Source organism: Melospiza melodia, chromosome Z, assembly GCF_035770615.1.
Source record: "Melospiza melodia melodia isolate bMelMel2 chromosome Z, bMelMel2.pri, whole genome shotgun sequence".
Classification (NCBI taxonomy): Eukaryota; Metazoa; Chordata; class Aves; order Passeriformes; family Passerellidae; genus Melospiza; species Melospiza melodia.
The window spans coordinates 15656156-15674470 of record NC_086226.1 but is presented as its reverse complement, the minus strand read 5'-3'; the positions used below and the strand labels follow the sequence as shown (position 1 = coordinate 15674470).

The 18315-nt window shown below is 44.0% G+C and overlaps 1 protein-coding gene across 1 annotated transcript in view; it reads right to left on the bottom strand.

The window, feature by feature from the left end:
- GDA (guanine deaminase) overlaps nt 1-1423 on the bottom strand; it is a 29500-nt gene extending 28077 nt beyond the window's left edge. Inside the window, exon 1 of the mRNA XM_063180949.1 lies at nt 1239-1423. Within this exon, the coding sequence (XP_063037019.1) occupies nt 1239-1361 (123 nt within the window). The 5' untranslated portion in view covers nt 1362-1423. The remainder of the gene's footprint in view (nt 1-1238) is intronic.
- Nucleotides 1424-18315: the final 16892 nt, after the last annotated feature.

Below are 18315 nucleotides of genomic sequence, written 5' to 3'. Positions count from 1 at the left end.
AATTTATGCAAGAAAAACATTATACTGTGAATCCTTGTTCCCTAGGAAAAGGAGGGAGTAAGTAAGAGCACAGATGTCTAGGTGTAGCTTACTAATATACCTCTTTTTCAAGAAAATCACTAAAAATCTTGATTTCATATGGATGCTGTGTAGAGACACTTTTGCAGAAATTGACATTAAGGAGAGTGGGATGGGGTATGAATTTATGCCTTGTGCACCTGAGTTACACCAGCCAAACCTTTTTACATTTAGATCTATTTTTTTAGTGAACACCAGCCAATACATAACTATGCAAGCCTTTACTCCCTCCTGTTCATCAAAATACAGCTCCTGACAGACTTCAATACACCTTGCGCCAGACTCCTCAACAGCTGTAAGAGGGCTGTCAGGAAACACGCCCTCAGGGACCCGTGTGAATAGAGAAAATGCACTGTTAGGGCTCAAACTGCGTTTTGCACATATTTAAAATGTTACTGAAGCCTGACACACTGAAGCCTGTTGTTTAGCCACAAGAAAGAAAACTACTTTTTTAGATTTGACATAGGGCGACCATATGTTATTGAGCCTACAAAAAAATCACCGGTCTACTTGCACAACCTGCACTATGAAACTGAGTTTCAAGTGTGATAAGGGTTAAGGAAATGACATTGCTTCCCTGCCAGACTCTCTTCTACATTATCAGTAAGTGCAATGCTCGTTTTAAGCTTGGTTCATACTACTGAAATGCTCAACATCACCATCTTTCTAAATCTTTATGGGTATATGCCATAGGGGGAATTTTTGTGACGAGAAGACAAAAAAAAAGCCTCATTTAGACGGCTGTGCAGTGGCTAGACAGCTATTTTCACCATCACTGTTTAGATACCCTTAGAATTTAAAAAAAAAAAAAATAAAAAAAAAATAAAAAAAAAAGAAGAAGGAAAAAAACCAAACAGCTTGCGAAACTGAAAGAAAACAGAGAATCTGAAAGAATGCCAGATCTAGGAACGCTGCTGTTCCGGGAACGCTCAGCACACCTCAAAAGCAGATTTATGCCAACTGCAGACTCGTGCCGAGGGGAGTTAGCTCCATCCCGGCTAACTCCAGCTCCCGCAAAGTGCGAAATTCCTTCTCCGCGGGGCTGCCCCGACGGGCGGCAGTGCGAAAATGCTCCGCTGTCAGTGCCCGGACCCGCGGGGCCGGCCCGGCTCTCGCACCCCGGCGGCATCGCCCCGACCCCCGCCCGAGCCCCCACTCACGGTCCCGTTGTCGTCCACCCCCAGCAGGTGTCCGTGCAGGATCTCCATGGGCGCCGAGGCGCTCGAGTGCACGAAGGTCCCCTTGAAGACGTGGGCGAGCGGCGGGCGCTGCGCGGAGCTCATGGCGGCGGCGGGCTGGGAGCTGCCACCCCGCGGGCTGCCTTCCCTCGGAGTCTCTCGGTGCCGCCGCCGGCTTCCTGGAGCTGTCACCATCTCCCCACCCCCTGGTGACTTTCTTTGCGGGGAGTGGTTGCGGCGCAAGGAGGGCGGGAGGCCGCGCCGCACCCCCGCCTTCCCCGGGCGGGCGGACGGACGGACGGACGGACGGACGGGGGTCCCGGTGTCCCGGTGCCCCCCGGACCCTCGGCCTTCCGGCCGCCCGTGCCCCCATGCCAGGGATGTGCCCTCCCCCCGAGCGAGAGGCGCGAACGACAGGAGAGATGCCCGGTGGGTTTTAGGGTCCCAGTTTCTCGCTGGGAAGCGGTGGGGGGTTGGACAATGCGTCTGGCGGTGTTTAACGAGTGTCTGGCAATTCATGCTTGCAGCCAACCTGCGGGTTGTAGCCGCTTGCAGAAGTTTAATTTACAATAGGGTTTGTAGGTTGGAAAAGGCCTTTAAGACCTTCAAATGTCAGACTGTCTCGTCAGTCCTCGGCCTCCGTATCGGACATTAGAAGAGTGTAGGAGTAGAGAATAGATGCCAGCTGAGGTACCAGAACTTCCAGAAGTATGCAGCCTCATCCAATGGAGATGGTCGACTGAAAAAAACAGCCGCAGGAGAATGAAAGGCAGAGAAAAATTAATTTTGTTAACTCAGAGAAATGTGTCCCTGGAATGTTATTCTGCTCCAACAGCCCAAGTCCAAGTACATAATGAACACATCCTAGGAGGATCGCTGTTGAGTGTTGGACTAAGACTTCACAAAGGTAGAATTATGCGCATCAAGGATAACACCATGAATGTCCTCTGAATTACTGTTTGAAGTGACCTTTATTCATCAACTTATCAAGTGACAAATGAGCTTGGCACCAAGGGCACTGACACTACTGTTCTCAGGGCTGGCTGCATTGCGAAGTTTGTCATTACATGGTTTATCATTAAAGACCTTTGCACTCCCCATTGTGCTGACACTATGCAAAGGCATGGCAGATTATCTTTCCTACAAAATCTCCAGACTAATGGTGGGAAGAACGAGAAACACAGCAGGAAAATGCAGAATAAATTTAATTTTAGTCTGCTATGGGCAAGTCATCAGCCTCTATTTTGCCTTATTTGCATAAGAATGTGTTATCCTAATGAGAACGAAGTTTAAAAAATATTGGATTTATTGAGTGGGATGTTCATAGGTGGATTTTGACATCAGATTAATCAGGCAATAAAGAGCGTTCAAAAAAAATAGACATACGAAAGTGACTTTTACTTATACTGGCAATTCTTTTAAGAGTTCTTGCAGTTTAAGAAAACTAACAATGACATAAAATTGTTATTTAAGACATATTGCAGGTTTCTATTGTATTTCTAGCATCTTTGACACAAGAAAATAGCACACAAAACAAATCACAAGACTTGCAGATTAATCTAGAAGATCAATCTTCTAGTTTGGAGAAGAAACTGGCATAAATATCTTTCATGCAATTTAGTCTATTTAAAACAAAATAACACTTTCTGTTTCTTTGAAATGCAGAGTAATAAATTTGTCAAAAATAGCACCAGGACTCTTCTCACTTAGGATTTGCAAAAACCCCTTTTCCAAAGTTGTTTCTCAGGGTGTTTGCGGTTGTGGTCGTCAAGGCTGCAGCTGAAATGAGCTGTTTTCCAAGCCATTACTCCCGGCAAGGAAAATTGTCTTTTGCGGCCGGAAAGATAGAGCGGGAGAAAGGCTGGTTTTGCTACTGAGTAGCAAAACTGAGTAATAAGGGGAGTGGAAATGAGAAACCGGGCGAAGGGACCAAGCCCTGCAGCGGTAAATTCACTCGCTCCTCCCGTGAAGAATGGGAGCAGCAGGCAGCGCAAGAGCTCGGGATTTGGTGCCAAAAGCTGGTTTAGCCTGATTTGCATTAAGTGGAGCACACAGCTGTCCTAGGACAGCGTCCTGGAGAGGCAAACCAAGGAGGTGCTGCCGCCAAACTCATTCACTCGGCTGTTCAAAATAATATTCGGCAGAGCTGAGAGCTCCTGAGGAACCTTTTGGTTGTGTGGTGGGGAAGGGGGCTGCACCTGAGAATGTCTGTCTGCTCCAACCCTAGTTTTCCATTAAATATCTCAGGGATTGCCTTCAACATCCTTAAAAAGAGAAGCGCAGTGATTTGAGTGAGATGTAATCCAGATAGTATTTATACAAGAGAAGAAAACCAAAAACATGGACAGTCTGTTTCATTAGCACTTTTATGGAGAAATGTTAATAACAAACACTGCTTGTGATATTTTATTTTATTATTTCTTTTTTTTTTTTTTTTTTTTTTGGCTTTAGTGTGTTCCAAACACTCTGAAGTTATACAAGTTCCTTGTCAAAAGAACTGTCAAAGGAGGTCTCTTCTGCTTTTTCCAGCTGTCACATGGAAAAGCATAGGAGCTGTGGAAAACTGCTGGTGGAAGAATGGTTAACACCCTTCTCTCCTCACAGATTTTTTTTTTTTTTTAACCAGTTACGTATGCATGCCCTAGATACTTACATGAGTGAAGGTGAGACCTTGGCCAACTATGAAAAATTGAGCCACTGCTCAAAAATGTTGTAAGAATGAAGTATGTTTAGTTTATTCTGGGATAAACTGGGCTAGGCACTTCACGGTCTGGAATAGAAGTATAATGCTCTATTGTGACTGTTACATAGTAATTAATTTAAGGAGTAGTTTGGTGGGTTTTTTTCCTCCTTCCCCGGAATAGCTGATGGTCCGGATAGAGACATTTACCTTCTTATAAATCATGCAATAGGTGTTCTTTTAGTAGCATTTAATATTATCATATATGTGTTAATCCTTTTAATAATTAAGACTGTGTGCTTTGATCTAATACTGCTTAAAAAAAGAAAAAAGTCTGTCTCGTTATTCAGTTTCCTATCAGACTCTCTATGTCTTCTAAATTATTGAATTCTAGACAATTATTGAAATAAGTCTTTAAGTGAGTCCTGAAGCCAAACATACTCAGGATTAGAAGAATAATCAGTCAATGTATTTCTAAGAGCACAGGGACAGATTTTAACATAATAAGAGTGCCTTTATTCTCCTTAACACTTTCACTTTCTGATCTTTTCTTCACTCGTCACACTGTGCCAAGGATGAATTCAATTAGTTGATTCACAGTCTCAGAGCACCTAAGCTGATCCTGCAACTTCTGAGAAATGTAAGAAAAAGAAGCCTGCTTCTTCCCACTACTTTCAGAAGTAGTTGATGGGGTACTTGCCACCAACAAGAAACTCCTCTGTCACGAGCCTGCTGAGGTCAGTGCCTGTGCAGCCTGAGTGCTAGGATACAAGAATTATCCTGATCTGGCAAGGATGTTATTACAGCATTTATGATCAAAATGGACCTTGTCTGTTATTTGTAACATAGCAACTAGGTAAGAGGAGAGGAAAAAAAAATACAGCTGATTTATCTGCCAATAATTTATTTTTTTCCTGGATAAGGAAGAGCTGATTATGCAGCTACTCAGTCCTTGGGATTATTAAAAATAAAAAACCAAACAGACAAAAAAAACACACCCCAAAGTAGTGACGCATGATAAATACCTGCTCTCAAGTGAGAAATTAAGTTGGGAGCTAGGTTTTAATCCAGCACAGGCTACTTCATCCACCTTATTTTCCCACAAAAAAAATTGTATAATCAGGATATGTTACATTACTTAACTTTTCCAACTCCATATAAGAGTGAAAATTACCACACTCCAAAAGAATATGAAGAAATTACAATAAAAACAACCTCTTTGTCATTTGCTACCAAGAGGTTTCACTCTGCAGGTCCCAGATGTATCTTTCAGCCTTTGATACACAAGTCAATAAAGCCTTGGGAAGGCAAGGCTCAGACACTGCCAGGGGATGTTGGAGTTACTTTCTGGTGTTTCCTATCTCCTAAAGAGGCCAGTACTGGCATAGTACTGTCATAAAATATCCCATCATTAGAATGTAGAAATGGCACATTCTGCTTGCTCACAGATACATAATTAACTGAAGCACAGATTGGCTGATGTTAGTTCTTACGCTCATGAATTTTTTCTGTTTTACTGCCAAGGCTTGTTCATAACAGGAATTCTATTAACTAAGCCAGAAAAGTGCTTGAGGAGAGACAGCAAATGCTACACAAATATCAGCAAAACTCATCTCTCATAAGAAGTACAAGCATGAATAGGTGAAATATGTCAAAATATTTTGTTGACAAATTAATTGTATTTTCCACAAGATGGAAAGGATGAATCAATGTACTTGGTGGACTTTATCTCTGATTGTGTTTAAAGGGAATACAATAGAATTTGGGTGTCTGCTGCTGTTAACTGAGGTTTATGGGGAAAAATATGGACATGACTTGCTGATATTGCCTGAGAACTTTCACTGAGAAACTTTATCCATGGAATTACATTGTGTGGTGGAGCCAACACACATTATTGAATGGGATCAGCTCATCTCTGGTCATGGCAATATCACAGACCATTTTAGGTAACTGTTCAAAGAAGACTTTGTTGTTAGTCCCATTTTCATGCTTAAAACCAGTAAAACCAAATAATAATCTCCAACATACTATCAGTGGTGATTTATCTAGCTTTGTATTGCTAACAGAAGATAAAATACTTTAGACATGTAGTCACAAATAAATTGTGGTAAGGAATTAAAATGAGATGTTACAATTTACTTCTGCTATTATTGCTGTCCACACATGAACACTTTTCCTACTTTACCAAAGAGTAAATTTCACCAAAGCTGGAATTAACTTTCTTTTTGAGTGATTTGTGAACTCTGAACCATGATGAATAATCTAATTCAAGCATGTAATTAATAGTCTGTGCATCCAAGCCTACTCCTGTAAAACCACTTAATAATTGCAATGTCTTGACCATCAGTTGTACTTCTAAGCTGTTTGAAGGATCTCTTCAAGTGTGCCAGTGTTCAGTAAAGCAGCAAAATCATAATGAAAAGTTTTGTGATCAGGTTGAAGAAAGTCTATTAGAAATACAAAAATAACATCACAGTGTTATTAGTCCATCACTTCATTACAGAAGATAGTATATATAAACTGTGAGAATCTAAAAAATAACCAAACACTTTTTGAATTCCATTTGTCATAGTGATGCATTTACACTGAACTAACTAACTTACTTATTCACAGGTACATAATTTTATACAGTACCTTTTATGTTCTGAAATTCAACAGGAATTTATTTCAATGACTTCTTGACAGAAACTTCCCGCTTTGCATCCAAAACTAGATTTTGAAGCCATCTAAAATGTTGGTCTCTAATTTGAGGTACACAATATTTTGAACTTCCCAGTAGCTCCTCTTAAAAAAGGACAGACAATGGAAGGAAAGAGGAAATATGAGAGAAAAGAAGCAACATTTTGTAGAAGCATATATTCATCCAAGGTCAGTCTGAAAAGTTGATATAAACCCCTTCACTTCCCCAAAAGGCAAATACATGTGACAAGCGAGAAAAAAGTGGAGTCTTCATCACTTAAAGGTTGATCATAGTGTTGGTCCTTTCACTAACACTTCCCAGCCTCACCCTTTCCTAACAGGGCTTCATGGGATGCTGTTTACCTAGTTTGAAGCATTATGGCTGCTGGTTGATACACTCTGTAAAGACCACGTGAACATGAAAACATGATTGCCTACCGCTGGGAAATTGCAGATTTGGTTCTTCTCTGTATTCTCTGATCTTCTCTGTATTCATTTCCTCAGTCCTTGTTTTTGTCCACATTTTGCTCTGTATTTCAGAGGATTTTTGATAGTGTCTTTTTCATAAAACTACTGTTTTTTCTGCCTTCCTGACTCTTCAGCACTCAATCATGTAAGCTGAACATAGTACAAGTAAGTGTCATCTAGACATCCAATAGATGTGTTTATGCTGGCAATTTGAGCAGACTGAGCTGCAAATGCATATTCGCTTTCCAAGTTGTGTTTGTCTTTTTGATTGTAGATTTGTCTTGTATCTACATTTCAAGTAATGCAGTGTCTGCTTGTGAGCACCAGTTGTGTGTGTTTGCCATGTTTTCCCTCTTGGTCGAAGGGAGCTACTGATGACTGCATACATGAAGCCATAAAAAATCTCCTTCTGAAATATATTTGCAAGGTCCACCAGTAGTTTTCTGTTTATACTTGCAGTTTTCTCTTAGTAAAGACTAGGAAATCTGAGATGTTTCTACAGAAATCTGGTTTCACATGCAATCTGTAAACTTATTCATGTAGGAATCATGTATTAGGTGTAGACACATGGACAGGTAAGGTATGTGGTATCAGGTGCGGGCACATTAGGTAAGGATAAGTGGAGCATTTGATGACCATCAGCTAGCATCAAATCATTTGTTGGTAAGCACAACTTGGGTATGCAATTCTAGAGCCACAACAGATAGCATCAAATCAAGCTTCTATCACAGAATCACAGAGTCACCTACGTTGAAAAATATCAGAGTCCAGCCTGTGGCCAAAGACTTCCACATCAAACAGACCATAGAGCTCAGTGCCATGCCCACTCCTTCCTTAAGCACGTCCAGGAATGGTGACTCCACCACCTCCCTGGACAGCTCATTCCAATGGCCAATCGCCCCTTCTGTGAAGAAACTCTTCCTAATGCCCAATCTAAACTTTCCCTGGCACAGCTTAAGACTATGTCTTCTGGTCGTGTTGCTGGCTGCCTGTGAGAGGAGGCTGACTCCCATCCTGCCACAACCTCCTTTCAGGTAGGGGTTGAGAATGATAAGGTCTCCCTTCAGTGTCCTTTCAGCCAGACTAAATACCCCCAGCTCCCTCAGCTGCTTCTCACTGGACTTGTGCTCCACAACCTTCACCCTTTTGATTGCCTTTCTCTGGAGCTGCTCCAACACCTCAAATCCTTCCTTAATTGAGTGGCTCAGAACTGAACACAGGATTTGAGATGCAGCCTCATCTGCATCAAGCACAGGAGGAAATCGCTTCCCTAGTCCTGTTCGCCATCACATTGATACACACCAGGATGACACTGGCCTTCCTGGCCACCTGGGCACACTCTGGCTCCCACTCAGCTGGCTGTTGACCATTATTCCCAGGGCTTTTCCCTGTCCCCAGTCTGTAGGGCTGCATAGGATTGTTGTGACTGAAGTGCTCCTGGCCTTGTTGCACCTCATGCCATTGATCTCAGCCTGTCTGGATCTCTCTGAGGGGCCTTCCTACCCCCCAGCAGGTCAATGTCATAGACATGTTTTATGAAAAATCCTTTCCTTGGGATTTTTTCTCCTGAGAAGCTGAGAGGCCTCAGGAACAAAATGTAAACAAAAATTATCTGCTGCTGTGGAATGCAACAGGTGGATCTGTGATTGGTGTCATGCGGTTGTTTCTAATTATTGGCCAATCACAGTCCAGCTGTTTCAGATTCTTGGTCAGACACAAGTTTTTGTTATTTATTCCATTCCTTTCCTTTCCTTGCTAGCCTTCTGACTAAATCCTTTTTTCTGTTTTTTTTTTAGTATAGCTTAAATATTATATATATATATATATCATAAAATAATAAATCAAGCCTGCAGAAACATGGAATCAGATCCTCATCTCTTCCCTCTTCCTGGGACCCCTGTGAACACCACCACAGGTCAACACTGAATCATGACAATAGGTGAGAGCCTTAATCCATGGAAGGCACTGTCTCACACAACATCCTCGTTGATAAATTAAAAATGTGGTTCATTGATGGACTACTGGGTGAATAAGAAACTGACTGGATGGCTGTATCCAAGGATTTGATTTTAATGCCTCAGTATCCGAAGGAGATCCCTAACAAGAGGTGTCCCTCAGGGATCTGTATTTGCAATGGTAAAATCACGTCTTTACTGATGACAGAAGCAGTGGATTGGATTGAGTGCATTCTCAGCAAGCTTGGAGAAGACACTAAGGTGAGCTGTGCAGCTTATGTGCTGAAGAGACAGGATGCTGTTGAGAGGGACCTTGACAGGCTTGAGGACTGAGACCTCAGTGTGAACCTCATGAGGTTCAGCAGTGGATTTGAGCAGTCACCAGCATCAGCAGAGGCTGTGAATTGAGAGCAGCCCTGGATGACTTGGGCACACTGGTAGATGCAAAGTTACATATGAATCTGCTGCATGCCCTTTCAGCCCTGACAGCCATTTGCATGCTGGGCTGAACAAAAAGCAGTGTGGGCAGCAGGGTGAGGGAGAGGACTCTGTCCCTTTGCTCTGCTCTTGTGCAACTCCGCCTGCAGTACTGCACCCAGCTCTTGGGTTCCTAGCGCAGAAAAGACAAGGACATGTTAAAGGAAGGTGATGAAGATGATGAGTGGCCTGAAGCATCCCTCCTGTGAAGACAGAGTTGAGATTGTTTAGTCTGGAGAAGAAAATACTCCAGTAGAGAATTTATTATGGGTTTTCAACATATATTTTTCTTACATTGATCTTATATAATTATTTCTTATAAGAAACACTTTTGCCTGAGCCTTTAATGATAGCAAAAGGGGAAGCAATTTAAAACTGAAAGACTGTCAGTTGAGATTGGCCACAAGAAATAAATTTTGTACTGTAATGGTAGTGAGACACTGGAACAGATTTTTAGAGAAGCTCTGGATGCTCCATCTCTGGAGGTGTTCAAGACCAGGCTGGATGGGGTTTTAAATAACCTGGACTAGTAGAAAGTGTCCTTGCCTGTGGTAGAGGGTTTGGTCTAGAAGGGTTTAAATGTCAAGAAACCCTAAATCATTTTGTGATTCTAAGTATCTTTCTTCATCTGAAGATATCTTTTTTTTTTTTTTCCCAAAGGTAATAACAGTGTTCACAATTTTATGGAATGCTCTTCTTGAACCTCAAGTTGACATGAGGAACACATACTGAGTCACATACCCATACTCTTGTTGACACCTCCTGAAGAGAATCAGGACAGAATTCACAAAATAATCACAGAGCTACTGCGAAAAGCAATGCTGAGGTGAAATTGTTCTGCTGGAAATGCATCTGCAAAAGCTCTGGATAAACTTTACTGACTGAAGCATTATGAACATATAGATAGACAACATACCACAGAGCAGAACACCACGACACAAAGAAATGTTGCAGAGGTCATGAATGAATGAATTAAGAAGCATTGGATCACTTGTCCTTTTTAGCCAAAGCTTGTCCAAGAACATTGTTTCATCATGCTTGGCGTTCTTTACTTCCTCACCTCGATTTGTTGACCAGATTGTAACTAACAGCATTTTTTCAGTTCTGTTTTTACGTGACTCCTCTTTATGCTGTAGTCTTTCTCCTGCATATCACACAGAGAATCTTTTAGGCTGGAAAATGCCTCTAAGATCATTGAGTCCAACCTTTGACTGCTCACCACTAGACCACAGCACTGAATACCACATCCAGTCGTTACTTGAACACCTCTGGGGATGATGTCTCCACCATCTCCCTGGGCAGTCTGTTCCTGTGTTTAGCAACCATTTCCATGAAGAAATTCTTCCTAATGTTCAACCTGAACCTCCCATGGTGCAGCCTGAGGCTCTGTCCTCTTGTCCTGTTGCTGGGATAGCCTGGGAGAAGAACCAGCCTCCTTCCAGGCCATTGTAGGTGGTGATAAGGTCTTCCCTGATCCTCTCCATACTGCACACCCCCAGCTCCCTTAGCCACGCCTCATCAAACCTGTGCTCCAGACCCTTTCCCAGCTCCACTGCCTGTTGGAATAAAATACCAATATAACTGGATGGGACGTGCCTGGCTTGTCCAGCCCTTGCTGCTTGACCAAAGGCGGCAGCTGTGGTGGTTTCACCTCACAGACACCTTTGGCTGGCTGGATGCTGCAGCTGGGCACTTGGGACAACTCCAGGCTTTCAGGAGCTCAGGTTTACCTCTGGTGGAGAAGCTTCAAGGTGAGGTGAAGGTAAAGGAGTTGGGTTCTGCTGGAGGTGTTATAGATGATCAATCGTGAGCCAAATTATCAAAAATTTTGAAAATATTTATTTATCTTTCTGCATGACCGAATTTCGGTCTGCGAAACCACCACAGCCGAAGAGACAGCATCGAGTCCGGGATCGATGCCCTCTCTCATTCATGAATGCCACTTCTTGCAGCGAGGTTTTATATAGTTTATTGTGCCCTAGGCAAAGGTGTCCAAATTTCTTTTGTAACCCTTCACATTCATTGTTGTTCTTTTCAATGTGCAGAGCTGGACAAAGATTGGCTCCAGGTGTGCAGTCAGTGTTGGTGGGCTCCGGGGCAGCCATGTATTCACATGTATAATTCTGGCATCGCTGACTATCTTGATAGATGCAATCAGCAGGTTCCCAACAACTCGAGATACCGGTGATCATCGCCCTGGAAGCATCCATTCTTACACTAAAGCATCAATTGTTATCTTATCTGTGTCCAGGAATCCGTTGGAATCTGAATAGACATCTGCTCTTGGGCCAGGGGTGGTCAGAGACATCTGTTTGGATTTTTACAGTCTTTTATAACATACATTCTTTAATAGCATGAATTATCCCTACCATATATTACAATCCCTCCCCTATAATATCACCAATTTAATTCATGCTCCCTTTATAACCCAAATTGCTAAAATCTATTTGTTTCTACTTCTACCCTCCGCCTTTAAGGGTCTTTCACAAAGAGAACAAAACTTTATTAAATCATCCTATGCTCTCCTTGTGGAATCCCCTGATAGTCAGTATTGTTTACACTCGTTTTGACTTGTTTCTCAAAAACTTCACCTATAGTTCGGCAGCATTGCTCGCATACTTCCTCTCTCCCAGGCTCATGATTTTAGATGTGTTGCCTCTGGAAGCCAATTCCGGGTCCACAGGCACTATTGCTATCTGCATCCCCTGTACCATGGAATGAATCAGTCTAATAAAACGAGGGATTAAACATGGAAGGAATAGGATTCCGGCTACTGAACACAGCGCAAAGAATATTATTTTGTTCCACCGGGCCCCATTAAGCAATCTGTTCCACCATGATGATTTCAAAATCGAATTCCATTTTTGAACTGGGACATGGACCACTTTCTTCATCTCAGCTGCCCAACCTCTTATGGTCTCCCCATAATCATCAGTTTCAATACAACCTTCTGATTCATTGAACAACCCTTCTTGAGCCAGCCAAATAGTATAAGCTATTCGATTTTGGTACACACATGCCTGTACCTGGGTGTGTTGCTGACTAAGTAAATCCAGGGCTTCTGAGGTGCGGTTTGATACAATTTCTACCACTGCTCGCAGCCTAATCAGCTGGTTCAGTAGATAAATCAGAGTTCCATAGCCATGGCTTACATCTTGAGCCCATGTGGCTGGTCCATAATAGTCAATTATTCTCGCAGCCGGCCACTCTTCCTCCTCCCAAGCTTGCTTGCCACTTATGACAGGTATCGTCTTTTTTAGGCTTCTTGTCCCCCACCTCAGGATCTTGTATAAAGGAGCCCCTAGCAGGTTACTTTTCGTTCAAGGGAGAGTAAAGGACACCGGCTGGATCATGCCCAGAGTGCATGACCCCTTCCACCTCGGGGGTAACTCACTGTATGCCTTTTTCCCACAAATCCAATAATGCCTTCTGGGGCTTTCCATCTAATGTTCATTTTCCTGGGTCTTTCCAGTATTCTCTCAGGCCCCTCCAAGGATTGGTAAAGGGTTGGCTCCAGGATTTTTGATGCAGCAAAGTCCTATCTTTCAGTTCTATTCACAATTGGTCTCATTTTTCCAGCTCCAGTACCCCATAGAGGGTTCCGGTTGCCAGACCCCCTTGCCTTTATTGTTCGAATTTACCATCAGGGTAGTTACACAGAGTAGATACACCGAGTGTATCCCACCATTTTGGTATATTGCTTTCCTTCCTGACTGATGCAAATGTTCCAATCACCCTCTGGTCCAAAATCCGCCCCTCAGCCCTCTGTGCCAATTTTAAGACCCTTGGATTGTCCCACTTCAGAAGCTGTTCTGGACCCAAACCTTCCATGGCCATTTTTCTGCTGACTTCAGCCCCCCGCAAATCCAGCAATTTGGCAATCTCAGTTCAGTTGCAAATACTCTTGCATTAAATCAATAAATAAGTTTTGATCCAGAGAAGGTAACTTCCCATCCGCTTATTGTTTCTCAAGTAATTCATACTGTTCTCCCAGAGTTTTCAATCTCTCTTGTTTTCAATCTCACTTATTTTCTTCCTCAATTCTGACTCCCTTTTCTTCAATTCCTGAGTGATTTCCCTCATTCTTCCCTCAGGATCCTCACCGTCTTCATTCTTTGCAGAGCAAACAACCCTGTCATGTTGCATGCACACCCTATCATCATTTGCCTGTGCCATATCCAATATGATTGGTTCCCTGCTTAAGGTGAATTTGCTGTCAAATTTGACATTTCTTCCCATCCAATACCATTTTCCCATCCATCATGCACATCCCCAGCCTCACATTGTCATAACACAATGGATTCACCTGGTGATACGTGACAAAGATCGATTCCATTTTTCCCCCAACCCACATTGTTCGATTACATTGACCTGCGAACAAGGATTGGCATTATTCCGCATTCCTTTTCCACGTGTGATGCTGGTGCTTTCCTGACTGCCCGTTCATGCCCCTGCCTCAGGATGGATACACTAGATCCCTTTGTCCAATTTACATAATTTGACCCTCGTGCCGTTCACACAACAGTACCTGCAGGCTCCCTGATGCATTCCTCCAGGGCTCCATGCTGAGGTTCCCCTGTGCCCCTCATTCAACTGGGACCACCTGAGTGCAATTTCCGCACTCCTCTGCGGAGCTCTCGTTTCCGCCTCTCATCGGGACCTCAGTGTGCAGACTCTGCGTCCCACACATGGCAAGGCTCAGGCCAGTCAGGATTCCACCAGGCATGCTCCTCTGCCTTTGCCTCCACCCCTGGGGTGCCACCAGCGGCAAGGAAGACCATCTTCGTGGCAGCAGGAGTATTCTTCAGGGAACACCATTCTCTGACCTTGCTGCATACCTCCTTTTGAAGCGCCCCACGTGAAATTCTGACAGCATCTGAGCTGCATGGTACCTTGATTGATTCCGGCACTCCACATCCAGAATCTCTGCCTTAGACCTGAGCTTTCCAAGCACCCCATTCTGGAAAAATGTGAAACCACTCCTGCGAGTCGAATCAATGATTCCTAGGCTTGTGTGGCTAGGGTTAGGATACGGTCAGTCAGCTCAAGCTCCTCTTCCAGACACTGAGTGCACAATCCCTTTGGCCTCTGTCCCCTTCTGCAGTGCACAACAAAAACACCTGGACAATATTCACACTTGAAATGTACAGATAGCATACACAGTCAGACAGAATACAACTTACCCACTCGCTGTCCGTCGTTTACAAGGACGTTGGACTTTGATTTTCAAGTCACCTGGGGAAGAAGTGACCTCCACTCAGGCTTCCTCCTGATGTTCAACTTTCTTCACCCTAGACACGTGTGTCCAGCCTTTCTCCGCCATCCGAATGGCTGTGTCTGTTGTCAGGAGCACAAGAAAGGGACCTTTCCCAGTGAGGAGAGAGGTACATCCTTCCACACTTTCCAAGCACTCTGTCACCCAGTTGGATTTTGTGGATAGCAATCCCAGAGGAGCACTCTGAGATACTATCCCTTGTTTCCTAAGTTCCTGTAAATCTTTGTTGATCGCAACTAAATATGGTTGAATCTGGCTGTCCTCAAGCCTTGGGTGTCCCACCGGCATCCCATCCCTATATGGCATCCCATATAGCATTTCAAACAGTGAGAGCCCTGTCTCTGATTGTGGCATCATCCTGATATTAAGCAAGGCTAAAGGTAGGCATTTCAGCCAAGACATCTGAGTTTCTAAAATTAATTTAGATAACTGCACTTTCAAAGTCTGATCCACCCTTTCCACCCATCCTGAGCTCTGGGGATGCCACGGAGTGTGGTATTCCCACCGAATCCCTAGTGCCTCAGCCATCTGCTTAATAATCTTTGACATAAAATAAGTTCCTTGGTCCAAATCAATATAATTCACCACCCCATATTGGGGTACAATTTCCTCCAGTAATTTTCTGGACACTGTCTGAGCCATTGCCCATGGACTGGGGAAAGCCTCTACCCAATGGGTCAATTTGTCCATGATCACCAGCACAAATTCTGAACCTCCACACTTTGGGCAACTCCGTGAAATTGACTTGAATCCTTTCAAATGGTCGGTACGCAATGGGATGACTCCCAGGATGGCCTGTCTTGCCTTAGTCTTGTTAACTCAGGCATCCTTGTACCTCTTGTTTGGCAATTCGTAATTCCCCTGTACCCAAAAAATTTTAAAAATTGTTCTGCCGGGGGCCTGTGCCTCCAGTGTGTTTGCTGGTGCAGTTTCCGCAAAATCCTCATGGTAAAACCTTTGGAGATTAGTTCCCTCCCATCTGGCAATTTCCACTTACTTCCTCAGTTTTCCCCCGGTCTTCTCATATCTTTCAATCTCCTTTTGGGAGAGTTGAGGAGGGTCATCTGGGACCTCGATCCCTTCAATCTCTGGTTTACTTACCATCATTAGTGCCATGGTCTTGGCTTCCTGGTCTGCCAAATGTTTCTCCAGGTTCGGAACTTAATCCCTGCCTGGTGTCCCTTCACGTGGACCACCACAATTTCCTCCGGCCCCCTTAGAGCTTCTAAGATTTGCCAGATCAATTCCCTGTGCATCAGTCCCTTTCCCCCGGTGTTGATCAACCCCCTTTCTTCCCAGATTTTCCCAAAGATATGAACCACCCAAAAACATGCCTAGAATCTGTAAAAATCGTTCCCTTTTTCCCTTTCAGTTCTTTCAAGGCTCTCAGAACTGGGTACAGTTTGCAAGCCTGTGCCGACCACCCCGCGCTCAGGGGACCTGCTTCAATCACTTTTCCATTCATCTGTCCACAACTGCATACCCCAATTTTCATTTCCCTTCAATCACCCTGCTCGACCCATCTACAAACCATTTTTCTCCTTCGTCTAATTCTTCTTCCTCCAATCCTCTCTGATCTTCATCTGCAACTCAGCCACTTCCACGCAGTCATGAACCAGCTCCTCTGAAGCTCCCCAAACACTTATCTGCTTTTCTGTTGTAGTATGACCCGGCAACATTTTGCGGTGCAAATACACCAGAGGTGCCCCAAAGGTTACTTTCTTAGCTTCCTCCACCAGCAATGCTACAGTGACAGTCACCTGTTCCAGCCCCTGCTTACAGGGTCCAAAAGCCTTGACAAGTAACCACTGGTTTCCTGACCCCTGCCCAGTCCTGCGTCAGCACCCCATGTGCTGTGTGATTGCTCACATCCACGAACACTGGAATGGTTGCTTTACATCAGGGAGGCTCAGCACAGTTGCTGTTGTGAGTGCTTCCTTGACTCCCCTGAATTCCTCTTCGTCCTTTTCCGGCCATTTGACTCAGTCCGTGGTGAGTTTCTCGTATAGAAATTTCACCTTTTCTCTGTTTACCCTTCAATTCACTGCCAGCAATATCCCTACAACCCCAAAAGCAGCCTGACTTCCCTTTTGTTTGTGGGGCTGGTAAAGCAATAATCCCTGCCACCCTCTCTGCATCCAATTTCTTTTTTCCGTTGGTTAACCAATGCCCCAAGTACCTGACCTCGGGCTCTGTGAATTACAACTTCAACTTCGACACCTTCAACCCCTTTTCCCTAAAAAGTTCAAAAGTTCAATGGTGCTCACCCTCACAACCTCCTCCTTGCTTGCAACCAACAAATCATCTACGTATTGTAGCAATTTTGTCCCCTCTGTTGGTACAAAGTGACTCAGCACCTGTTTGAGTGCTTGCCCGAATAAATTTGGGGAATCAACAAAGCCCTGAGGCAACGATGTCCATCTGAGCTGCTGCTTTCTGTTCGTCCCCAGGTCTTCCACTGAAATGCAAAATAATCTCTTCTGCCCTCTGGTAAAGGACAGGTCAGAAAGCAACATTCAAATCATCACGCTGTACCACATGTCCTCGGAAGAAACGGAAGCAAGGTGTAAGGATTTGAGATTGTGGGGAACAACGTCTTAGTTCTCTGATTCACAGCTCTTAATCTTGCACTAGCCTATAGCTACCATCCGTCTTTTCACAGCCAGAATTGGGGTGTTGTGCTGGGACGTGCACGGCTCCAACATTCCTTTCTTTATTAATTCATCAAACACCAGTTTCATCCCTTCCTCCCCTCCATGGAGATGGGGTACTGTTTGACCCAAATGGGGTCCTCTGGTCTCTCAACTTCGACACGAATTGTCTCTATGTCCAGCCTCCCAGCTTCCCCTTGGACATACCAAACCTTTGGATCTATTTTCTCCTCATCCTGGATGGTGAGTTTATACAACCTCACCATGAGCCAGGAATTTTCCACTGCCAAGCCACCTCTAGAGCTACCATCAAGTCCCACCCTAGTAAATTAAAATCTGCATCCCTTATCAAAAATATATTTCCTGTACATCTTTTGTTTTCCGTTTTCTATTTCTACATCTTTTATGATCAGAACCTTGAACGGTTCCCCTTTTGCCCTAATTACCATCATTGAGTCATCGCTCAGAGAGCACCCTTGCAGTGGCTGCTGCACCACTGTTTGTTCCGCCCCCCGAGTCTACTAAAAAACCACATGTCTTGTCTGTGGGGTCCTATTCTTAATTTTATCAAGGGCTCCCTTGGTGTTCCGGACCCCAAACTGAAAAGCCTCTGACACCCCTAATCTTCTTAAAACATTGCTTGGTCCTTGGTTTTGTTGGGACAATTCCTTCGGTTGGTCCCTTTTGCTTGCAGTAGTAGCGCTTGAAATCCTTCTTTTTGGTTGTTCGGTCCTTTTCCTTAGGAAGGATTCTCTTCTTTGCTGGCGCTGCTTTCACCATGTCTCTGACCTGCTCCTGTTTCTGTGCTTCCCTTACTGCAGCTACCAATACCTTAGCTTCAATCTTCTGTTTTCCTTCATCTCTTCTCATATAG